At 66.5% G+C, this 20184-nt stretch overlaps 1 protein-coding gene across 1 annotated transcript in view; it reads right to left on the minus strand.

The window, feature by feature from the left end:
* The window catches only part of PFKL (phosphofructokinase, liver type), a 24266-nt gene extending 5148 nt beyond the window's left edge, over positions 1-19118 (minus strand). The window contains exons 1-15 of the mRNA XM_040483782.1: positions 19094-19118; positions 15119-15192; positions 12116-12193; positions 10316-10505; positions 9443-9608; positions 8948-8992; positions 8619-8727; positions 6537-6632; positions 5505-5597; positions 4194-4319; positions 3728-3792; positions 3113-3176; positions 1786-1932; positions 1474-1544; positions 949-1036 (exon numbers count right to left, since the gene is read on the minus strand). Coding sequence (XP_040339716.1) covers positions 949-1036; positions 1474-1544; positions 1786-1932; positions 3113-3176; positions 3728-3792; positions 4194-4319; positions 5505-5597; positions 6537-6632; positions 8619-8727; positions 8948-8992; positions 9443-9608; positions 10316-10505; positions 12116-12193; positions 15119-15190 — 1410 coding nt within the window. The 5' untranslated portion in view covers positions 15191-15192; positions 19094-19118. The remainder of the gene's footprint in view (positions 1-948; positions 1037-1473; positions 1545-1785; positions 1933-3112; positions 3177-3727; positions 3793-4193; positions 4320-5504; positions 5598-6536; positions 6633-8618; positions 8728-8947; positions 8993-9442; positions 9609-10315; positions 10506-12115; positions 12194-15118; positions 15193-19093) is intronic.
* Between the last annotated feature and the right edge of the window lie 1066 nt (positions 19119-20184).

Here is a 20184-nt window from a genome sequence, read left to right on the forward strand (position 1 = left end):
CGCCCCCAGGGACACCACCTCACAGGGACTCCACCTCCCAGGGGCCCCACCTCCCTGGAACCCCACCTCCCAGTGGCCCCGCCTCCCAGTGGCCTCACCTCTAAGGGACCCCACCTCCCAGGGAACCCCACCTCACCAGGACCTAACTTCCCAGGGAACTCACCTCCCAGTGGCCCCACCTCTCAGTGGCCCCACCTCCTAGGGACCCCACCTCCCTGGGACCCCACCTCCCAGGGACCCCACCTCCTAAGGATCTCACCTCCCAGGGGCCCCACCTCCCAGTGGCCCCTCCTCCCAAGGACCACGCCTCCCATGGCCCCGCCTCCCTGGGACCCCGCCCCCCTGTGGCCCCACCTCCCAGGGACCCCACCTCCTAAGGATCCCACCTCCCAGTGGCCGCACCTCCCAGGGACCCCACTTCCCTGGACCCCACCTCCCTGGACCCCACCTCCCAGTTGGCCCACCTCCCAGGGACCCCACCTCCCAGTGGCCCCACCTCCCTGGGACTCCACCTCCCTGGGGCCCCACCTCCCTGGGACCCCACCTCCCTGGGACCCCACCTCACAGGCGGGGCACAGGCCAGAGGAGAGTGGGGATGGACCAGGAGGCCACAGGGTTTCCTGCCCTGGGGCTGCCCACCCCTACCAAGAGCTGCTGCTCAGAAGGTCAGAGCTGCCCCCCACCCCCCCTGCTTCTCCCCTCCCCCTCCCCCTCTCCAGCACCCGGGAGCCAGCACCGATTTAAACTCTGTGAAGCCTATAGGAGAAGGGAAAAACCTTCCCAGAGCAGAACACCACAGGGAGCCCCATGGCCCCATCAGTCGGCTGACTCGTGTGACTCCCCAGCCAGGAGCATGGGGTTTCCAGAAGGGCCACCCCAGCGGCCCCAGGCAGAGAAGACATTCTCCAGGGTCCTTGCCCCAACCTCGTTCCCTGCAGTGGCCCGCACCTCAAAGCCGCCGATGACTAGCAGGGCCTGGATGTTGTAGGTACGGATGTTTTCCACTACCTTCTGCATGTAGCTCTTGGGCAGTGTCCTGCAGTGGACAGAAGTCAGATAAATGTGGCCCAGAGCGCCTGGACAGAAGGACACGCTCCCACACCGCACCTGATCGAGACGCGCGGGTGGCGGTGGGGGGACCCAGCCCTAGATGTGCTGCTGTGATTCTCGTTCAGCGCCCGGGAGTCAGTGGGGCCCACGGTGGGACAGGGGAGGGGGAGCTGCCCACCAGCTGCCTGACAAGATGCTTTCTGCGGGCGGGGGGCCACCTGGGCCAGTCTCCTGTGCACAGGTGGTCTCAGGAGGGGGTGCAGCCCACCGCGGGCCGTCCACCAGCCAGAAGCGAGGACCTAGTCCAGGCCACGGGGCTGGTTTCCCCCGGCAACGTCCACTCCTCCTGAGCCTGCCTCTGGATCCCCCACCCCCCGCTGCCCACGGTGGCCAGGGAGCCGGGCCCGTCAGCCAGCAGCTCACCTCTTGGTCCCCAGCATGGAGCCGCCACGGCCCAGCCAGCCGGCCACATCGTGCCAACTCACTTCCTGTACCTGCGGTGGGGAGGTGCAGCTGTAGGGGGCCGGGCCAGGCGCTGACCATCACTGCAGGTCAGAGCAGAGCCCCAGGCCCCTCTCCCGAGGGCCTCTCATCTGCTTTCTTCAGGGACCTGCCCCGGGGCATTGCCTGAGACTTCTACCGTGAGCCCCCCGGTCCTTGTTACAAGCTGGGGGTGGGTTATAAACACACCAGCACACACGCGGAACCATTGGTTGCCGTCACAGCCGCACCTACCTGACCCTTGGCCAGGCCTTCAAAGCCATCGTGCACGACATACACCGTGTGGCCCTGGGAGATGCCAGACCGCACCGCCGAGCGCACAGCCGCATTCATGCCGGCCGCCGGGGCGCCCACGTTCAGGATGGCCAGGGAGAAGTTGGTCTTCAGACAAGAGGAAGGAGACGGCAGCGTGAGCATGGGGCTGGGGGGCTGACACAAGTCAGCGAGGGGGTGGCCCCCGGAAAAGGGGCCAGGCTCCCCTGCCTGCCTGCACACCGTCCAGCGAGTGGACTCCGCTGGGAAGGGCACACATCTGTCCCACAAGTTCCTGGCAGAGACCCAAATGAGCCACAGCGCAGGCCCGCCTGGCTCATCAGCTCAAGTCCTCTGGTCGCTCTCAGCCAAGTGCAGCTTGTGGGGGGCAGCGCGCAGGTTCGGGCCAGAGCCAGCGCCTGTCCCGAAGCCTCCAGCAATCACCCCACACCCTGGGCTCAGAGCAGCCAGCGCCCCAAGATCTTGGCGAGCGTCACGGATGCATAGCGGAGGGGGCCACATTCATCAAGTGCAAAGAAGCGGGTGATACTATTTTAGTACCGGAGTCGCGGGAGGTAACCAAAACATCACCCCGACCTAGAATCAGCCTAAGAAATTACCAACGGACTATTCCACGGTTTTCCACACCGTGTCCCCAGAACCCGGTGCGTGTGGCACATACAGCCCACCTTGCTACAGGCAGCCTCGTGGCCAGCACTCCGTGGTCACATGTGGCTCTGGTGGGTCCTGGTCACACAGCCCTGTGGCCCCAGATGTGGTCACGCCAGCGGTTCCAGGAGGGGACATGGAGACAGCTCTGCTCTACTGGGGGTACGGCCTGTCCCTGACCAGTCCCTGGGACAGATGGGGGCCAGGGCCCCGCTGGCTGGGACGGTCCCAGCGGGACCCTTTCCTCGTCCCCGGGTTTCAGAAACAAGTCCCGTTATCATTCTTATTTTGAAGAAAGCCCATTTCATGAGGTTTTGGGCTGTTTTATAACATTTCATAAGCACTAGCTCCCCTCTGTCCTGACCTAAGCCTATAGGCCTGACTTAATTTCCTCCAGCTGTTTGATACGTGACCGGCCAAGGTCACCTCCAGGCCCAGACGCCGGCTGTCTGGGACCCGCTGGTCAGGCAGAGGCCAAGCCTCTCAGCTCATGGCTCTGACCCAGACAGGAGGGAGGGTCCACAGGGCCAGCTCAGAGCTTCCTGCTCCCGGGGCAGACCCCGGCTCCGCGGGCGGGCGGACCCAGGGGCAGGCTCCAGAGGTGACAGTGACGAGGGCCCTGCGGCTCACCCCCCCTCACCTTCTCTGTGGAGACCTTCTGGTGTGCGAGCAGCTTGTAAATGTTCCAGTTGTTCTCAAAGCTCCTGGAAGGGAAGCCGGTCATGCCTCATGCAGCCCACAGCCCACAGCCACACAGCTCAGCACAGCCCGTGGCCCCACCACGCGGCCACGAAGAAGCTGGACGCCGGCGTGGCTCACCACCCCACTCTGGTGGCTACGAAAAGCCCCGAAGAGCACGGCCCCCACGCCCCTCTTAGCAAAGCGACAGCCCCGCATCCGGCCTGTGCAGGGGGGTGGGGAGGGGGTGCTGGGGGTCCAGCCCTCCCGGCCGCTGCAGGTTGACCCCCACCGTTTCCTTCTGTGGACGCCCCTCCGGGTTCCCGCCCCAGCCGCCCCCCTCCCCTCCACCCTGCGTGGCAGCTCCTGTCCACCTCGCAGCCCGCCCGCTTCCCCCATCACAGGGACCCTGAGCCTCCGTCCTGCTGCCCCACTTCTACGCTTGGCCACACACACTTGGAAGGAAGGGTCTCTGCCAGGGCGTGCGCCCTGAGGGCCAGGGGCACAGCCACGTGGGCGTCTGCCGAGGGCCTGTGGAACAGACTGCGCTCGGCGCCGGGCCCCGGGAGCCCCTCACCTGCCACGGAGCTGGATAGCCTCGTCGAACCTCTTCTCATCCATGGCCTTCTGTACCTCCTTTGTCTTCACCAAAAGAGAGGTACAGGCTGGAGGAGGCCCGGGGCACGCTCACGGCCGCCGCCCGACTCCAGGAGCTCAGTGAGCTCGGGCCGCCCCCACACCTCTCGTGGGGCCCACCTTGAGGACACGCTCATGCCTCCCTCCCCTCCCTGGAGGGCCGTAGGCTCCCGATACCCCAAAATGCGACAGGAGGAGGCATGTGACAGGGGAGCAGCGGGACAGGGTGGGGACATGAGGTGGGGACGGGGCCTGTGCCCTGACAGGACCTGGAGGGACGGGTGGTCCCGGCCAGCCGGGAAGGGGGCGGGTGAGCAGAGCAGGGGGGCAAAGCCCCCCCCCCCCGGAGGCATCTCTGCAGGGAGCGCCCCCACCCTGGTCGGCCCGAGGCGGGGCTGGGCACTCACCACCTGCACACACTCCATGAGGGGCAGCCGCACGGACTGGTTCCCCGACAGGCTGACCACGCAGGCCTGCGTGTCGGGAGTGGCCTCCAGAAGTGCCATCACCGCCTCCATGCCCATCTTGCTGCTCTGAGCAGGGAGAGGGGCGGGCGGGGCTCAGGGAGGGGCGGCCCACCCCCGAGCCACGTGCACGCACACACAGGCCGGTCCAAGCTTCTGGAGCAGGTGATCCCAGAAATGACTTCATGGGACCACCGTTCACAACAGCCCCTCCGGGGTCTCGGACAGCCCCGCTAGGACACCACAGTCGCTCAGCCTGACGGCGACGGGTGGGAGGCGGGACGGGCTTCCAGACAAGGCTGCTGGCTTGGGCTCCAGGTCACGGCTCCTGTGTCCCCACCCCACACCTCAGCATGCGTGAGAAGGAGGGCCGGTGGGCTGGGCTGGCCAAGACATTCAGGACCTGCTCTCCTCTGTCTCTGACCCGGGCGCCTTGTGTCTTCCACCAGCTTCTACGAAACTGGCAGGCCACTCTGTTCTCATAAGCAGGGGACACCTAGACCCGTCCCTTCACATGTCTGCCCCCCAGGTTTGCGAGGCGGACAGTGCTCCGTCCCGCCATCCTGGGGTCCTCAGGAGGCTCTCCCAAGTGCTGAAGCCTCGTGCAGGCTGCAAAAAGTGCCCAGCCAGGCGGGCAAGGCCCCTGTCCAGGGTCAGCGTCCCTGCTTCTCTGTGTGGGACTAGGGGGACAGCACACGGGGTCTCCTGGGGAAGGCAGGTGCAGGCCCCAGGCGCAGGGTAACCAGCCCTCGTGTGTGGACACTTTACCACCCGTGGGGACTTTCCGGGCCCCAGACCCTGTCTCCAACTGGTGGCACAGGATTCCCACTTTGCAGAGGACGAGGTGGGACCCAGCAGTGATCAGCTGGGCTGATCAGTGACGGCACTCAGGCCACAGGCCAGGTCTCTGCCTCCCCAGGGCCTCCCCCAGGTCATAAGAACTGTCGTGCTGGCACTGTGGGCCACACTCAGAACCACCAGACTTCAGACCCTAGAGGGGCGGAGCCGGGGTCCTGCCCTCCACGCACCGCCCCCTTTTCCGGGGGCCAAAAGCCATCACCGGGAGGCCCAGGAGCCGAGCCGAGGTTGCTGAGGTGAGGGGCGGGGACACAGGTCCCCAGCCCTGTGTTTCCCACCCACACAGAAATGGAGGGGCCCTGTCTCCATTTCATCTGTGAGACCAGCGGCAGCGAGGAAATGCCCGCCGCGCTCACCCACTCGTGCACGCCCGGGACAGAGCAGGGCCCCACCTACCAGGATGCGGTCAAACGCCGAAGGGGTCCCTCCCCTCTGCACGTGGCCCAGCACAGTCACACGGGTGTCGAAGCCCAGCCTCTGGACCACCAGCTGCTCATGGGGAGAGAGTCGGGGCCGGGGGGGGGGGGGGGGGGGGGGTCCTTGGGTTCAGCACCCACCCTCACTGCCCTGCCACCCCTCGGGCCCCTAACCCTGGTCCTCGCCCCTCCCGATCTCAGAGATACCAGGGTGTCAGCCCCCCAGGGCCCCGTGAGCCGGCTCAGGATTCGTGCCCACGGGGCGTGTGTGTGTGTGCATGTGGAGCTCCCGTGGGGCAGGGGGGCATTTCTCTGCATGTGTGGACGTGTGATGGTGTCCCTACAGCCCCGGTCCTGTTGCTGGCAGCATCCTGGTCCTCGGCCCCCCGGGTCAGGCTCCCCCAGGCCCTGAGTCTGTGCAGACGCAGCAGGTGGGCTGGCTCCTGACCGGGGACACGCGGACAGTGTGGCAGCCAAGAAAGGGAGGAGAGGCTCCCAGGGGCTGTGCCCTGTCAGGACGGGGGCCCGGGGCCCGGGGGGTGGACCGTGGCAGGTGGGTGGAGGTCACAGGGAAGAAGGGCTCCCCGCAGTCTGTTATTCGGCTGTGAGCCCTGCACAGGGTGGGAATCACCGTCCCCCCGAGGGGTCACCGGCAGGGGCAGGGCCCCGTCGTTGGGATGGCACTGGGGGCCTGGACTCGGCCTCTGGGATGGGGAGCAGGCCTGGCCCTGCAGGGAACGTGTTCTGAATGGAGACTGGGAGCCAGGGGCAGGCGGCTCGCGACAGATGTGGGGCCACACCTCAGCCTCGGGGCCAGGCCTTCTCGGGGGGCCCCTGGCACACCTACCCCGCATCTGGCTATCACCGGGAATGAAGAAGCTCCCTCCAGGAGCCTGCTGTCTATGGGGTGCTGGGGGCGGGCCCCAGCAAGAGCACTTGGCACTGGAGATAAAGGGGTGCCCATCCCACCGAGGCCCCACCCACCCCATGTGACCCCTCCCCCCAAACTCACGTCCTTCACATAACGGGACGAGATGGGCTTCCCGTTACGGTCAATGGCGCCCTCCGCGATGATGATGATGTTCAGTCGGGACCCTCTGCTCCGAGTCTAGGTCAGAGATGCCCCAGGGCTCAGCGGCCCGCCTGCAGACATCTGCCCGGGACACCTGCCGTCTGCAAGCCTCCCCTGGGGTCCACACCAAGGGGCCCACAATCCACATAAGAGGGCAGGCGTGGACTGAGATGTGCCGACGGGGACCCTGCTCCCCCTGCTGCCCCGGGGGTGGGGGAGGCGCTGGAGGAGGGCTCTCTGCCCGCACACCTGGCAGGTGGGGGCAGCAGGGGAGGACGGGGGGCCCTGGGGCTGGGAACTGGGCAGACGGTACAGGGAGGTCGCTGCACGTGCTCCCAGGGAACACCTGCAGCCCCCTCGGGACTCGGGAGCCGGGAGCTGGGACGGGGCCAGAGGGACCCTGAACTTAGGTCCGCGAGCCAATCAATCCTCAGGCAGCTGGCCTGACACACTGAGGCAGGCCTCCGGGCCTCCGTTTTCTTAGCCCTAGAATGGAGTGACCTCACAGTGCTGGCCACCACCCAGGCCTCCCTGGACACCCGGCACTGTTGGCGTGAGACCCCCTCCCCGGGCTGTGGAGGGGCCAATGGGGCACCGAGGGGACCCACAGCATCCTGCACCAGCCCTTGGTGGGATTAATCATCACAAATCCAAAGCTCTCTGGGGAGAACACTTCTCAATCATTTGTTTCTTCGAAAGCATACAAAATATTCACTCTGGCCGACAAGCCGTGTCTGCCCCCCAGCATCCAAAGAGCCTCAGAGAAGACAGGGCCTGAGCCGCTCCTGTGGGGTCCAGGGCAGTGGGAGGGACAAGTGGGAGTGGAGGGCTGCCTGGAGGAGGTGATGCTGGTACAGGTGAGGTGAGGGAGCCAGAGGCAGGGCCGCAGGTGGAACAGAAGAGGCGGGGAGGTGGGTAAAAAAGGGGTAGCACCCGCACCTCACAGAGGGTGTCTGAGGCTCAGGGAAGCCTAGGGAGGGCCTGAGGGCCTCACACAGCAGGAAAGAACTGACCCTGAGGGCAGGCACCTCAGGAAAGGCCCAGCCCCAAAGTCGCAGCGAGTGAGCCAAGGCTGAGGTCAGCCAGAGACCATGCTACAGAGCCTCGCTCCACGTGGTGAAAGCCACGAGGCCCCGGACTCTACCCAAGGACAACATGGGCCTCCGGCCAGCCCCACCCGCTGGGCTCCGCGTGGCCCTGCCCTCGGCTTCACCAGCCCTGGGCAGAGATGCAAGGCCAAGGGGCTGGAGGCAACACCGCAGTGGATGAGACTGATGCCACCCTCTCTGTCACACGGGGACAGGGACACTCGAGAGCCAGCCCCGGGCTCACCCGTCAGACTGACCTCCCGGGGCTCCTGAACTGAAGAAAGGGCCGAGCCCCTGGGCTGCCTTGTGCTCGCCCTGAGGTCGCAGTCCTGGCCTGAACGTGAACTCCGGCGCACAACCGCGAGGCCCCCTGCCTCAAACCCAGACCGCAGCCCCTTGATCTGAAGGCCCCCCAACTCCCAGCATAGTCCCCCCACCTCAGGGTCCTCCTGTCCTCCACCGAGCCCTGGCCTGGCTGAGGGGCCAGCCCGTGCCGGCTGGGGCATCTTGGGGGTCCCCGGGGCAGACTCCATCGGGGGGCCGCCCGAACTGTATTCCAAACACCCTGCTCCTCCCCCAGACAAAGCCTCAGCCCCCACTGCCTCCCCATCCTGCCCCCATGGCCCATTTGGGTCCTCGTCTGCTGGGGTCACTGCCCGGTGTCCCATCCACCCATCGTCATGAGGCCACTTCCCTTGGCTCAGGCTCAGCGGCCACAGCCCCCGGAGGCCGGCACGACCATGTCCCACGCCTGCCCCCTCCCCATGTCAGCACTGACCAAGGAGCTGAGCCCAGGCCCGCCCAGGCCCGCGTCCTGAGCGCCCTCCCCTGCTTCCTCTGCCCAAGGCCACGCTCCTGGGGGACACCCATCTCTCTGCGTCCCAGCGGTTCGTGGCAGGAACCTCCAGGAGAACCCCCCCCCACACACACTCACCTCCCCAAGTCTCTCACACATGAAGTTCTCCCAGCCATCCTCGGGGGGCGCCTCGGGGATGAACAGCCAGTCAGCCCCCGAGGCCAGGGCGGACACCAGGGCCAGGTACCTGGGCGAGCAGGACGCTTAGGGGCTCCAGCGGGCGGCGGGGTGTAGCCAGCACCACGTATGGCTCTGAGCTGTGATGGGACTCACCACACCCGAGCCCCCAGTCCCTCGGCACCAAGTCAGCACCTGCACCGTTCGGGCCCCGCGGAGGCGCCGCAGCCCCAGGCCTGCTCCCCAGGAGACCCTCCCCGCCCTCCCGCCCGGCAGGGCGGTCCCCTTACCCACAGTGCCGCCCCATCACCTCCAGCACAAAGGTCCTCTGGTGGCTGTGGACACGGAACAGGGGGACGCGTCAGTGCTGCCCCCGGGCCAGCTGCACAAGTGGGCACAGCCCAGCAGAAGCAGCCCAGGCACAGGGGCAGTGCCACGCTGCCCACGGCCCCCGCCCTGCCAGGGAAACGCCCTGGCGACACAGCAGATGTAGGAGAGACGGTCCTTCCCACGCCCAGGGCAGCCGAGACCCTGCAGTGCGGGCCACCCGTGCCTGGGCTCACAGCCCGCCTTTGGGCCGGTTTTCACTGATCTGCTCCTGGGGCCGAAGGCCACACGCCCTGCCTGGGCCCGGGGGTCCCCGCCGGCAGCCTGAAGGCCCCTCGGGGACGCACGGTTGCTCCGGGGCCAGTGGGCGGCCTAACGGAGACCGGGTGCACAGCTGGGGCCCCGTGGCTGGGAGACAGGACCCCAGCTCGCTGGCGGGGGAAGGGGGGCTCGCTCACCTCTGGGCGGTGGTGGTAATGGCGTCGATGACCTCCATGATGCGGTGCAGGGCCGAGTCCGTGCCGATGGTCATGTCGGTGCCGCAGAAGTCGTTGTCGATGGAGCCCACCAGCCCCACGATGTTCAGGTGCGAGTAGGTCTGCGCCGTGCTCTCCGAGATCTTGCCTGCACGAGGAGCCAGCCCTGAGGCCCCGCCGGCCTAACCCTGCTCCCTTGGCCCCCTGTCGCCCACCCCCAGCCCCCTAGCAGCGTGGCCCCCCCGCCGGTCCCAGGCTCCGAGGCCCCCTGTACCGCACCGGGTCCCCAGGTCCTGCCGCAGGGGTGGGGGAGGGGCGGGGCGGCTGAACCGCAGACACTGAGGCCACGAGGCCTCCCAGAGAGCCTTGGAGGGGGCACCCCTCATCGCCAGGTCCCCACTAGGGCCACCGAACTGAACTCCAAGAGGTCACTTTCCGACCGGCAACCTTGGGACTCTGTCTTTCGTTACCAACGCTTAGCTCTTCTGTCCCCGAGAACGGTGACCAGGTCTGTAACCCACGCCCGGGAATCAGTGACAGACAGGGCGTGTCCATACAGCAGAGGATGTCACCCTGGAACCGTCGTCCCCACCAGGAGCACAAACGCTGCCCGGGGGTCCCCGACGCTGCGCTCCCAGAGGCCCTGGGCTCGATCACTGACCTCACTCCCCGCCGAGCCCAGCCCGAGGCTCCCGGAGACGGCCGGGGTTGCCCTGACCTGGGGCCAGGCCAGGCCCCCTCCTCCCGGCCAGCGGCCAGCGGCCAGACGCATCTCACCGGCCCGTCCCCACTGCCCTGCAGCAGTGGCACAGGGGTGCTGGGGCCGCCGTGCCCCACCCCCCGGCCCTGACCCACCTGCTGCCACCAGCTCCTCCAGCAGGCTGCCCCACTCGCGGCGGAAGATGTTGGCGCCCGTCAGGCTGCCGTCCCCGCCGATGACACACAGGTTGGTGATGCCACGCTGGACCAGGTTGTAGGCCGCCGCCAGGCGCCCCTCCCGCGTGGTGAAGGCCTGGCAGCGGGCACTGCCGATGACCGTGCCGCCCTGTGGGGACGAGAGGGAGCCTGGGGGCGCCGCGGGGGCACCGCGGGGGCAGGGAGGGACGGGCAGACCCCGCACAACTCACAGAAGGCCAGGGACTTCTCTGGAAGCCTGGACACGCGTCCCCACCTCCCTGTGCCTCTCTCCTGGTATTTGCAACGAGGAGAAGGATCTCCCCGTGTCGGGAAGTGAGGAGGCTCGGAAATCTATGACACGCGTGTGCGCGCACGTACACATGAGCGTGAGCACACAAGTACACGTGTGCACACGGGCGGGCTCGATGCGGGAAGCTCCCCGAGCCCCAGGGGGACCTGCCTTCAGTCCCGGGCTCCCCCGGCACACGGCCCTCACAGGCTCCGGCCAGACTCCTGAGTCAGTGGGCTGGTGCAGGGGCACCACCCTGGAGGCAGAGAGCGAATCCTCCCCGTGTGTCCCCAACAGCACCTCGGGGCGGGAAAGGAAGGGTGGCGGGAGCTTCCCTGGGGCCCTCCTGAAAATGCCCAGCATTCCTCCCGGGAGCCCCTCCTGCCCCGTCTCCCTCCTGCCCCCTCTGCCCCCTCTGTCTCCCTCCTGCCCCCTCTGTCTCCCTCCTGCCCCTCCTGCCTCCCTCCTGCCCCTCCTGCCTCCATGTTCTGGGCTCCCTACTCCTCCCCAAACACCAGCTCTTTCCAGCTTCCTCCACCTGCTGACCTTTAGGCAAGCCTCACAGCCCAGTTTAGTACTCGGCCCAGAGCCCCCTCCCCAGCGCTGCTCACTCAGAGCAGAGAGGCCACAACCACCCTCAGACACCGGGTTAGAGAAGAGCAAATGGCCAGATCGGGGTCTGAGGCCTGAGGGACGCCTCCCTAGACCCCCGGGGTGGAGGACAGGGGAGTGGCCAGGCGGCAGCCCCACTCCGGGATGGGGGAGGGGGGGCGGGTCTAATGGCACCCGAGAAGGAAGCTCATCCCCACCCCAGTGGACTGAACGGAATGGGGACAGCAAACTGGACCTATCCCTCGGGTGCCCAGGGGGGCAAGGTCCACAGGTAGCGCCTGCCCTGGGCAGGAGGGGTGGGCAGCACCGGTGGGGTGGCCATGCCTGGGCACCGGGGTCCAGCCCTGGCCCCTCACCACTCCCGCTGACCCATTCAGGGCTCATGATGATAACTGGCCGCTTGAGTACACAGGGCGTCAGCTGGCAGCCTGGGAGAAACAGGTGACAAGGATGCACACGACCCAGCTCTGGGGGCAAGGACCGCCCCTCCCAGGAGCCCCTGGCCCTGGCAAGGTGGGGAAGGACAGCAGCAGCCTGCCTGCCGCCTCGGTCACTGGGAAGCTCAGGACCACGACCACGGGGAAAACCAGGTGGAGGCCGGGAGAGGCCGTCCAGAGGCCACGGCACACCTCTCCCGGAGAGTCCTGCCCCCCTGCCCACCCTGCGCCGAAAGCTCCATCATCTCCTGTCGCAGAGGCCACCGTGTCCCCATGACCCCGGAGCAGCCAATGACCTGGTCAGTCTGGAGCCTAGCCACCCGAGGTGCAAGGCGTGCGTGTGTGTTTCCGTGGGCGCGCACACACGCGTCTACACATGTGCCCCCGGGCAGGAAGGGGCCGTCCCACGGCAGGCCTTACCAGCTGGATGATGTTGGACACGCTGAGCCAGTTGGCCTGCTTAATGTTCTCGCCTCCTTCCACGAGGCCCTCGTAGCCCTGAAACCAGAGAGGGACGGGGCGAGACAGGCGCCCCACAGCACCGTCGGCTGCGGGCAGGGCACTGGGGTGTTTTGCCCAAACCCCATCTGGCTGGAAGTGGGCCCACGGGTCCTGCCCCCCGAGGTCCCCCCGCCAAGCCCCGGGCCCTGGGTGATGAAGCAGGGTGGCCAGCAGCCAGCGGTCACGGGCTGTTGGCTGGAGAGACCCAGGTGCCCAGCTGGTCCTTCCAGAACACCCTCTGCAGGGCTCGAGAGCCTATTTACCAGAGAGTTTACACAGGGCAGAGGCTGGTGTTGGAGCCGGCCGCCTGCTGAGTTCTGGAGCCACGCACACCAGGTCACCCAGACCGGCAACATAACGAGCCCAGTGCCCAGCGGCCCTCTGCCCGGGACCCTCGTCACAGAGGAAGCCGCCATCCTGCCTCCTAAAGGGATTGATTGGATGGGGTGGGGGGATGGCGGGGGGACAGCCAGAGTGTCTGCTCTTGAGTCTGGCTCCTCCCCCTCAGCCCGGTGTCTGCACGGGTCCCTGTCATCATGCGGTCCCATAGGGCTGCGATCCGTCCGCTGCTGATGGGCATGTGGGAGGTCTCCAGTTTGAGGCTCAGAGACGAGGCTGCTGAGAACACACACGCCCAAGGGGGATGCCCGTGGTCTCCTGGTGCGTGAGCAGCGGACCGCATGGCCACACATGCTCGTGGTCCCCTCCCCGCCCACCAGCAACTTGGCCGGGACTTCTGGGCCAGTCTCCATCCCCGGGGAGGGGGGGGGGGGGCTGCACGTCAGTCCCTGCAGGTGGTTCTGGCTTGACTTCCCTGATGGCCCTGTGCTACTTCCTTGGGACACAAGCCACCTGCCTCCTGGACGGCCCTGGGAGGAGGCCTGTTCTGCCATCAGGGGGCCCACCTGTCTTAACTGGAGGTCTCCATACCGTCTGGACGTAAGGCACGTGCACTTATAAACAACGAAAAGACTCAGCCCCACTGCGCTGAGAGGAACGGGGCCACCGCCTCCCTGCAGTCCTCCCAGCTCCTCCAGTGAAGCCGTGAGTGAGCCACTGTCCTGCCTGGGGCCAGAGCCCAGTGTGGCTCTGGATATCTGCCCCGTCCCCTCTGCTTCGTCCCTTCCAGCCAGTTCACCCTGTTTCATCACCCGGGGCTGCAGGGTCTTGGGCAGCGGGGCTCTGGGGCAGACGGGGCAAATGGCCCCATTCCTGGGGGTGGAGGTGGGGGGCAGGTACCCCCCCGCCAGGAGCCAGAACCAGAAGAAGGCCCTTGGGGCCACAGAGGGACCGCGGCCCCCAGTCTGAGGGACCACCAAGCTACTTTCTCCCACTTAGGCCAGGCCAGGACCTTTACCCCTCCCTGCCTCCCCGACTCCCTCCAGAATTTTCTGCCACTAGGACACAAGCCAGCCCCTCCCCACAACCCGTGCAGAAAAAGGCAGGAAAATGACCTGAAAACCCGCAGCAGACCCTGCCCAGAGCAAGCAGCTACAAACAGGCAGATCTCAGTCTGCAAAAGCCCAGGACTGGGCACCGAGCCCAAGCAGAGTGCTGGTCTGTCCCCTGCCCCACTGTGCGCCCAGCATCCCCGGGAACCCCGAGACAGCCGGTCAGCTCAGCTGAAATCAAAGTCTGACTGGCACAACTGTCCTTTCCTAGCCTCGGAACCTTCTAGAATGTCTTTGCATGCTCCTATGCACTTCGTATCACCCCGCCCCCCAAGCCTTCTCCCTCTCCAGCCCCTCGTGCGGGCCCAGCCCTCTGGCAGCACATCTGTGAGGTCTGGTGTTGGTTCCTGGGCCAGTAAAAGCAATCCCTCTTCCTGAGCCCTCGTGGTGTCACGACTGTGTGACGAGTGCTTTCACTCACGATGTCACAGCAGTTGTGCCCCGACATCCCCACCTAACAGAAGAAACGGAGGTCACGGAGATGAAGGACACACCTGTCACGCGCACACAAGCCCAGGGAGGAGGGGCGGGGCCTCCCTATCTGGAGGCTGCTTGTCCATGGAATGAGGCCACTCCCTTGAGAATCCCACCCTGTCCCCCAGAACATTCTAGACCATTACCAGGGCGTGGGCCCCACCTGTGAGGCTCCTGAGACTTTGAGACCTGGGGCTTTGCAGGAGCCCAGCCACCCAAGCCTGGTCGGAGGGTCCAGAGCCCCATGGGAGGGGGCTGCCTAACCACTGGCTCATTCACTGCCTCTGACATCCCTGCACCACCCAGCGCAGGGTGTGGACCCGCCTACCCTGGGGCGGGGATGAAGGGGCCCCGGAGCCAGCCCACGGTGGGAGGGAAGATCAGGGTCGCTACAGTTTGCTACGGTCCTAGTCAAAAGCGAAAACAAAGTAACACAACACAGGCAACACAGTGCAAGGGATTCCACATGTATGGGTGTGGGGGCACCAGGCTGGAGGGAAGGGTCACCCCAAACCTGAAATAGGTGGGGGGGGGCAAGGGGCCTCCATTCTGCAGAACAAAATGGAGCGATGATGCTCTTACCCCGAGATACTCTGTTACCCGGTGATATTCTGTTGCCCAGATGTTATTACTAGGTAATTCACACACACGGTGTGCCCAGTGCTGCTAAGGGTGCAGGAGGGCTGAGTGGATGGAGGAAGCCAACAGAAGGACAACTGGTGGGGTTGAGGCCCCAAATCCCTGAGGGCCACAGCTTCCTACCCTCCTGCATGTCAAGGGCCACGGTCCCCCCCACAAGCACCCAGGGTGGGCTCCTTACCCGCTCCCCAGAGCCAGGGCCCAGCCCCTCCCCGCCTGTCACGTCCTAACCAGCCCCCACGTCAGCATCCCTGCTCTCTAAACCACGACCAGTGGCCAGGTGGCCCAGTCCCTCCCCACTGTGCACGGCCCCCTTTAGTGGTGGTGTGGGGGCCAGAGACCCTGCACGGCGCCTCACCTCGTAGATAAGGAAGACTTTGGCTCCCACGTAGATGCCCATGCGCGTCACAGCTCTGACAGCCGCGTTCATACCTGCAAGGGGGTCGGGGCGACATCCATCAGTGGAGGTACAGACACATCAGGACCCGGGGCCTTCCTCCCCTGAACCTCACAGGGCACCGAGCCAGGAGTTCGAGGTCCAGCCCCAGGGAGCCCGGTCAGGTGCAAGGTGAGCCGCAGCAGGAGCATTCGGAAGTGGCCCGAGCCAGAGACCAGGTGTGTGCGAACGTTCCAGACCCTTTACCGCCTCATCCGCTCCCAGGTTCCCCGTGCGGCCCCCGCAGCTCAGCAGAGCGACCCCCGCCCCCTGCCCGCCTCCTAGACCCACAGGCCAGGCCCTGCCCTTGGGGGAGGACAACGAGGTGGGTGCTTGGCCCAAGATGAAAAGCAGGGGCCGTGAGACACAGGGCGGCACCTTCCAAACCCACCTCTCCCCCTCTGCTGCAGACCCCCCCAGCCCATGGCACTGGGGGGCAGCTCAGGGAGCACACCAAGGACAGCACCCACTGGCCCAAGGCCACAAGCTCCCTGCCCCCCCCCACCCCCGGGGGAGGGCTGTGAGCCAGGGAGAGGACAGTGCCCCCAGGGCAGCCTCTACCAGGGGACCCAGCAGCCTCAGGCAGTGTAGCTAAGTGGGCCCCAGCTGCCTCCCTCCAGCCCACACGTGCAAACAGAAGCCACCAGACTCCAGCAGGACTCCCTCTTCCCCGTCACCCAGCCACACCCCCCTCCATGCCCTGGCAGCTGCCCGGGGGCAGGAGAAGGCGCAGCAGGAAGGAAATGCTCCACGCCCAGAGGAATCTCAGCCCCCTTCCTCATGGCTGGTTCTGAGACTGACACCCACAGAGGGCAGAGGGGTCTGCTTGAGGTCCCCTCCACGGGGGTCGCGGGCCCCCACCGTGACCTTGGGCCCCAGCATACAGTGGTGCTTACGAGATGCAGTGCAGCTGTTGGGGGTGGCCCTGTGGGGGCTGCACAGTGGTCCCCCCGCTGCTCTCTGACGGTGGGACGGGGCCTGGCCCAGGGAGCAAGTGTCCCAGTGGCCACATGGTCACAGCGGCAGCCACGGAGGCTCGGCAAAGGCCGCAAGGACCCTGCCCAGTGTCCCCAGAGCCACGCCCCCTGGGTCCCATCTTCTGACACTGGGTCTGGGGGCCAGATCACGGAGGTGCCCCAGGCTGGTCTCCCCCAGGGGACCACCCCCCTGCTCATCCCGCCTTCCTCCCTGGCAGTCCCCGCCCGGAGCACGCACACACATCCCGTGCTGTCCCACGCTCACGGAGCCTTTTCCCTGGAGGAAGACTGGGTGCGTCCAAGCCCCCCGAGCCCCCCTCTCTGGCCCCTGAGCTGGTGGAGGCAGGCAGGGCCTATGTGCTCGGTGTCCTGCGGGGGCTCCACAGCGTCTGGGGTCCCTCACAGTGTGTGGGCTCCTCGTGGTGACCCCAAAGTGACATCTCTGGCCCTTTACCCCGGTTACACAAGCCTCGCCGGGTGTGCGGCCTGGAAGGCAGTGGGGAGACAGCAGGCCCCAGACACCCCAGCTGCACGGCGGCCCTCAGGAGGAGCCAGTGTAGGCTCACGGCACGGGGCTCCCCGGAAAGCAGGTGTGCCCGCCACTCTCTCCATTCTACAGACGGGAAGCCAAGGTCTCAAAGGGAGGCTAGAGTACCTGGGGAGCCCCAGCGGGGGAGGCCAGCAGCAGGATGTACCCCGGACACCTCCTCAGTCACAGCGAGTGGAGGGTCCTGCTGCCCGATGTCCACTGCCAGGGGGTCCAAGTGCAGGGGCACCCAGATGTCGGGGGGCAGAGCACAGAGGCCAGCCAGGGCCCGAGCTGGCCACGCTCACAGCCTTCACGCTTGACTTTAGCGAGAGAACCCTATCGCTAAAGGAATCACAAATGTCCCATGAACCCCCAAAGGAAGGGAAGTGGAGTGTCAGAGAACAAAATCAGGGCAGGGGCCCAGAGGGCACCGCACACCCGACAGCTGGGGTGCCCTCGATGAGACACCAGCACAGCGCCCTCCCCCCACGTCCCCACCCCAGCCCCGGGCCCCCAGCCAGACACCTGGCTCACTGGCCCTGGATGGCCCAGGCTTTCTGCTCCCTGGTACCCTGGGGCGAGGCCAGCTGGGGCCCACTGCGGGCTCAAGGTCCAAGCCCCACCTCTGACACAGGAGGTGAGGACAGAGGGCACAGGTGGGGACCGGGGGGTGGGAGGGCACAGGCTGGGGACCCAGGCCCACCATCCAGCTGGAGGTCTCTCTGGGTGCCCGTGGCTGTGCGTGCCACTGGACGGGCCAGCCCTGCGGTCACGATCGTCTCACAGCCTGCCCGGCGGGCCCGCCTGGAGCCCCGGACAGCAAAGGGCCTCCGGGGCTATGCTAACACGTTCAGCCTTTCAGACCCGGTTCTGTCTCAGCGAGACTCAGAGCAGGTCTGTGCTGTCCCCACGGAGGCCGGCCTGAGGGCGGGTTGCCCCTGCCCTGTACACCTCCCTGTGCTGCGTCTTAAAAGGGCCTTTTAATTGTCCTTTAATCCGCTTTTCTTTCTCAAAATAAACCCAGCCCTAAGCCCGGGGGGGGGGGGGGGGGGGGTTAGGGGGGCGCGGGGCCCGGGCGCCCCCGGCCCCCCCCCAGCGCCACCCCCCCGCCCCCCCCCGGGGCCCCCCCCCCCACCCCCCTGCTGCCAGAGGGACCGCTGTGAAGTCCATGCGTCTGCTCATCACGTGACTTTTTTCAGCGGCTCCCAGAAAAATAAAACGTGTGAGAAAGTGGTGGCCAGTGGTGGCTCAGACAAGCAACTTTAATTGTGGGTTCACTTGTAGCCGAGCCGGCTGGGAAGCCGAGAGGGGGAGGGGAGCGAGCGGGTCCTTGCCTACAGAGACAGGACATCCCGGGCCACACCGATCACCGGGAACAGGCCGGTCCTGTGTGTTTCTGGGGGGCAGGGAGGGCCCCGCTCACCCCAGGGGAGACCGACGGTGGGGGCGGTAGGCAGACCGTGCCGTTTTACAGTCTTCTAGTCACTTCTGCACAAAGTGCTCCTGTGTCCTTGAACAACTGGCTGACAGGAAGGGTGAGGCTGCCCCCCCCCACTCCGTTTACAGAAGGGGAAACCAAGGCCCCGGGGAAGTGCTCGGGTCACGGCCCAACCATGACCAGGTCTGGCCCTCCGCTCCATGAGGGTGTCTGGTTTTCGCACCTTCCAACAAATGCAGACTTTGGCATCCGGGGGGGAAGTGCACCTCACGGTTCCCGCTCTGCACGGCGGCTGTCTGCCTGGCACCCACACAGGAGGGCACATGTGGTGCCCTCAGGTCTCCGTGAGGTCAACCTTTATTTGGAAGGCAATGGGGAACCCTTAAACCGAGAACCTGCCCTCTGGAGCGACATGGTCAGGGCAGCCCTGGCAAGAGAGCGGGCCGGCCCAGGGCGGGCACCCACTGCCCGGTTTCGGGCCTTATGGGACAGAAAGGCTCCACTCTCCCCGGAATAGCAGCTGGCCCCTGCACCTTCCTTCCAGCGTCGGCCCTGAGCCCTAAACTGGAAGTCTGTGGAACTTAGGTCCCCCACCTACACGTCACAGAGAGCACACAGGAGAGACGCAGAGGCCGCCCGGGTCTGGGGAAGTGAGGACGCTGGCAGGGAGAGGGTCGAGGCAAGGTGGCCGCGGTCAGCACGCAGGTGCACGGACAGCCACCCTGCATCCGCGTCCAGGAAGCACGGCCCAGATGGGCCGAGGCACCAGGGCCGGGCTGGCCGAGTGGAGACCCGCAGCTCAGACAGGCTCCGCTCTCACCCGCTCCGCCTGTCAGGTGGGCAGCACACTTGCTCTCTGACCCCTCAGCCGCCCCCACCCATCCCCCAGCCTCTGTTCAGTCTGTGCCGGGAGAGGGCAGGCCCCCGCCGTCCACAGGGCTTTGCACCTGTACCTAAATGCGTGCCGTTTCACCTTCTCAACCCCTCAGGGGCTGCCGTTCCATCATGGAAGAAGGGAGTCGGGGATCCAGCCCTCCTGGGATGTGTCTGGCCTTTCCCATGGTCTGATCTCATGGGCGATGCTTCTGCAAGGCCTCCCTCCACTCCACGGCTGCTCACCTCAGCCCCTGGGCCGTGCCCTCAGGAGCTGACAGGCCCGGCCAACGGGCACCAAGTGCTGTGGCCACGAGGGGCTGTGGACGTGCAGCAGGGCACGCTGCCCGCTGACCACACCAGGCCCAGAGGGCTCAGCACACACTGGAGACAGCAGCTGACTCTGCCCTCCAGGGCTTGGGAAAGCCTCCTCCTCCTCCCTCTTCCCTGCTTCCGGATGGGGAATGGGGAGTCAGGGGAGGAGAGGGGTGTGTCTGCACTCCCTCATCTGGAGGGAGGCACCCAGGGGCTCCCAGGTGAAAGGTCCGAGGCAGACCTGGTCCCACGGCACAGCAGTCCCGGGTTCCTCCTGGGACTCAGGACAGGTGCCTCACCGGCCCTCCCAGCCCAGAGGCCCACCGCGCAGCACCGAGGACAAGAGCAGGCTTCGGGGATAGACAGCAGCCCAGCTCTGCCAGGCCTGGGCTGTAGGACCCCGGGGTGGGGGGAGGGCAGGCCACCAGAAGGCTGCTTGGGCTTCCCCTGCAGGAAGCAGGTGAGAACAGCTCTAGAAAACTTCCCAAGCTCCAGCCTCCGATCCTGCCCTCTTCCCCACCCAGGCCTCCAAACAGAAGGGCCGTTCTGGGTGTCCGCCGCTCCCAGCGCTGCCAGCCCGGACGCGGGCGGGGACGGGGGAGGGGGTGCGGTGGCAGAGCTGCCCCGAAGGCCGGGGAGGGGGCGGGTGGGGGGGGGGGGGCCCCGGCACGAAGGCCCCAGGTATCGGAACCAGGAAGGGCGAGGCTCTCCGCGCCTGCGGGAGCGGGGGAGGCGGCTGTCCAGCTCCAAGTGACCTCGGCTCGGCGGCGACCTCCGGGAAACGGGGTCCGGACACGTGCTGCCCGGAAGGGACGCGGGGAGCGCGCGTCCCGGGGCCCGGGACGGCCGCGCAGAC

Source organism: Herpailurus yagouaroundi, unplaced genomic scaffold (genome assembly GCF_014898765.1).
Source record: "Herpailurus yagouaroundi ecotype Mexico unplaced genomic scaffold, PumYag 162, whole genome shotgun sequence".
NCBI lineage: Eukaryota > Metazoa > Chordata > Mammalia > Carnivora > Felidae > Herpailurus > Herpailurus yagouaroundi.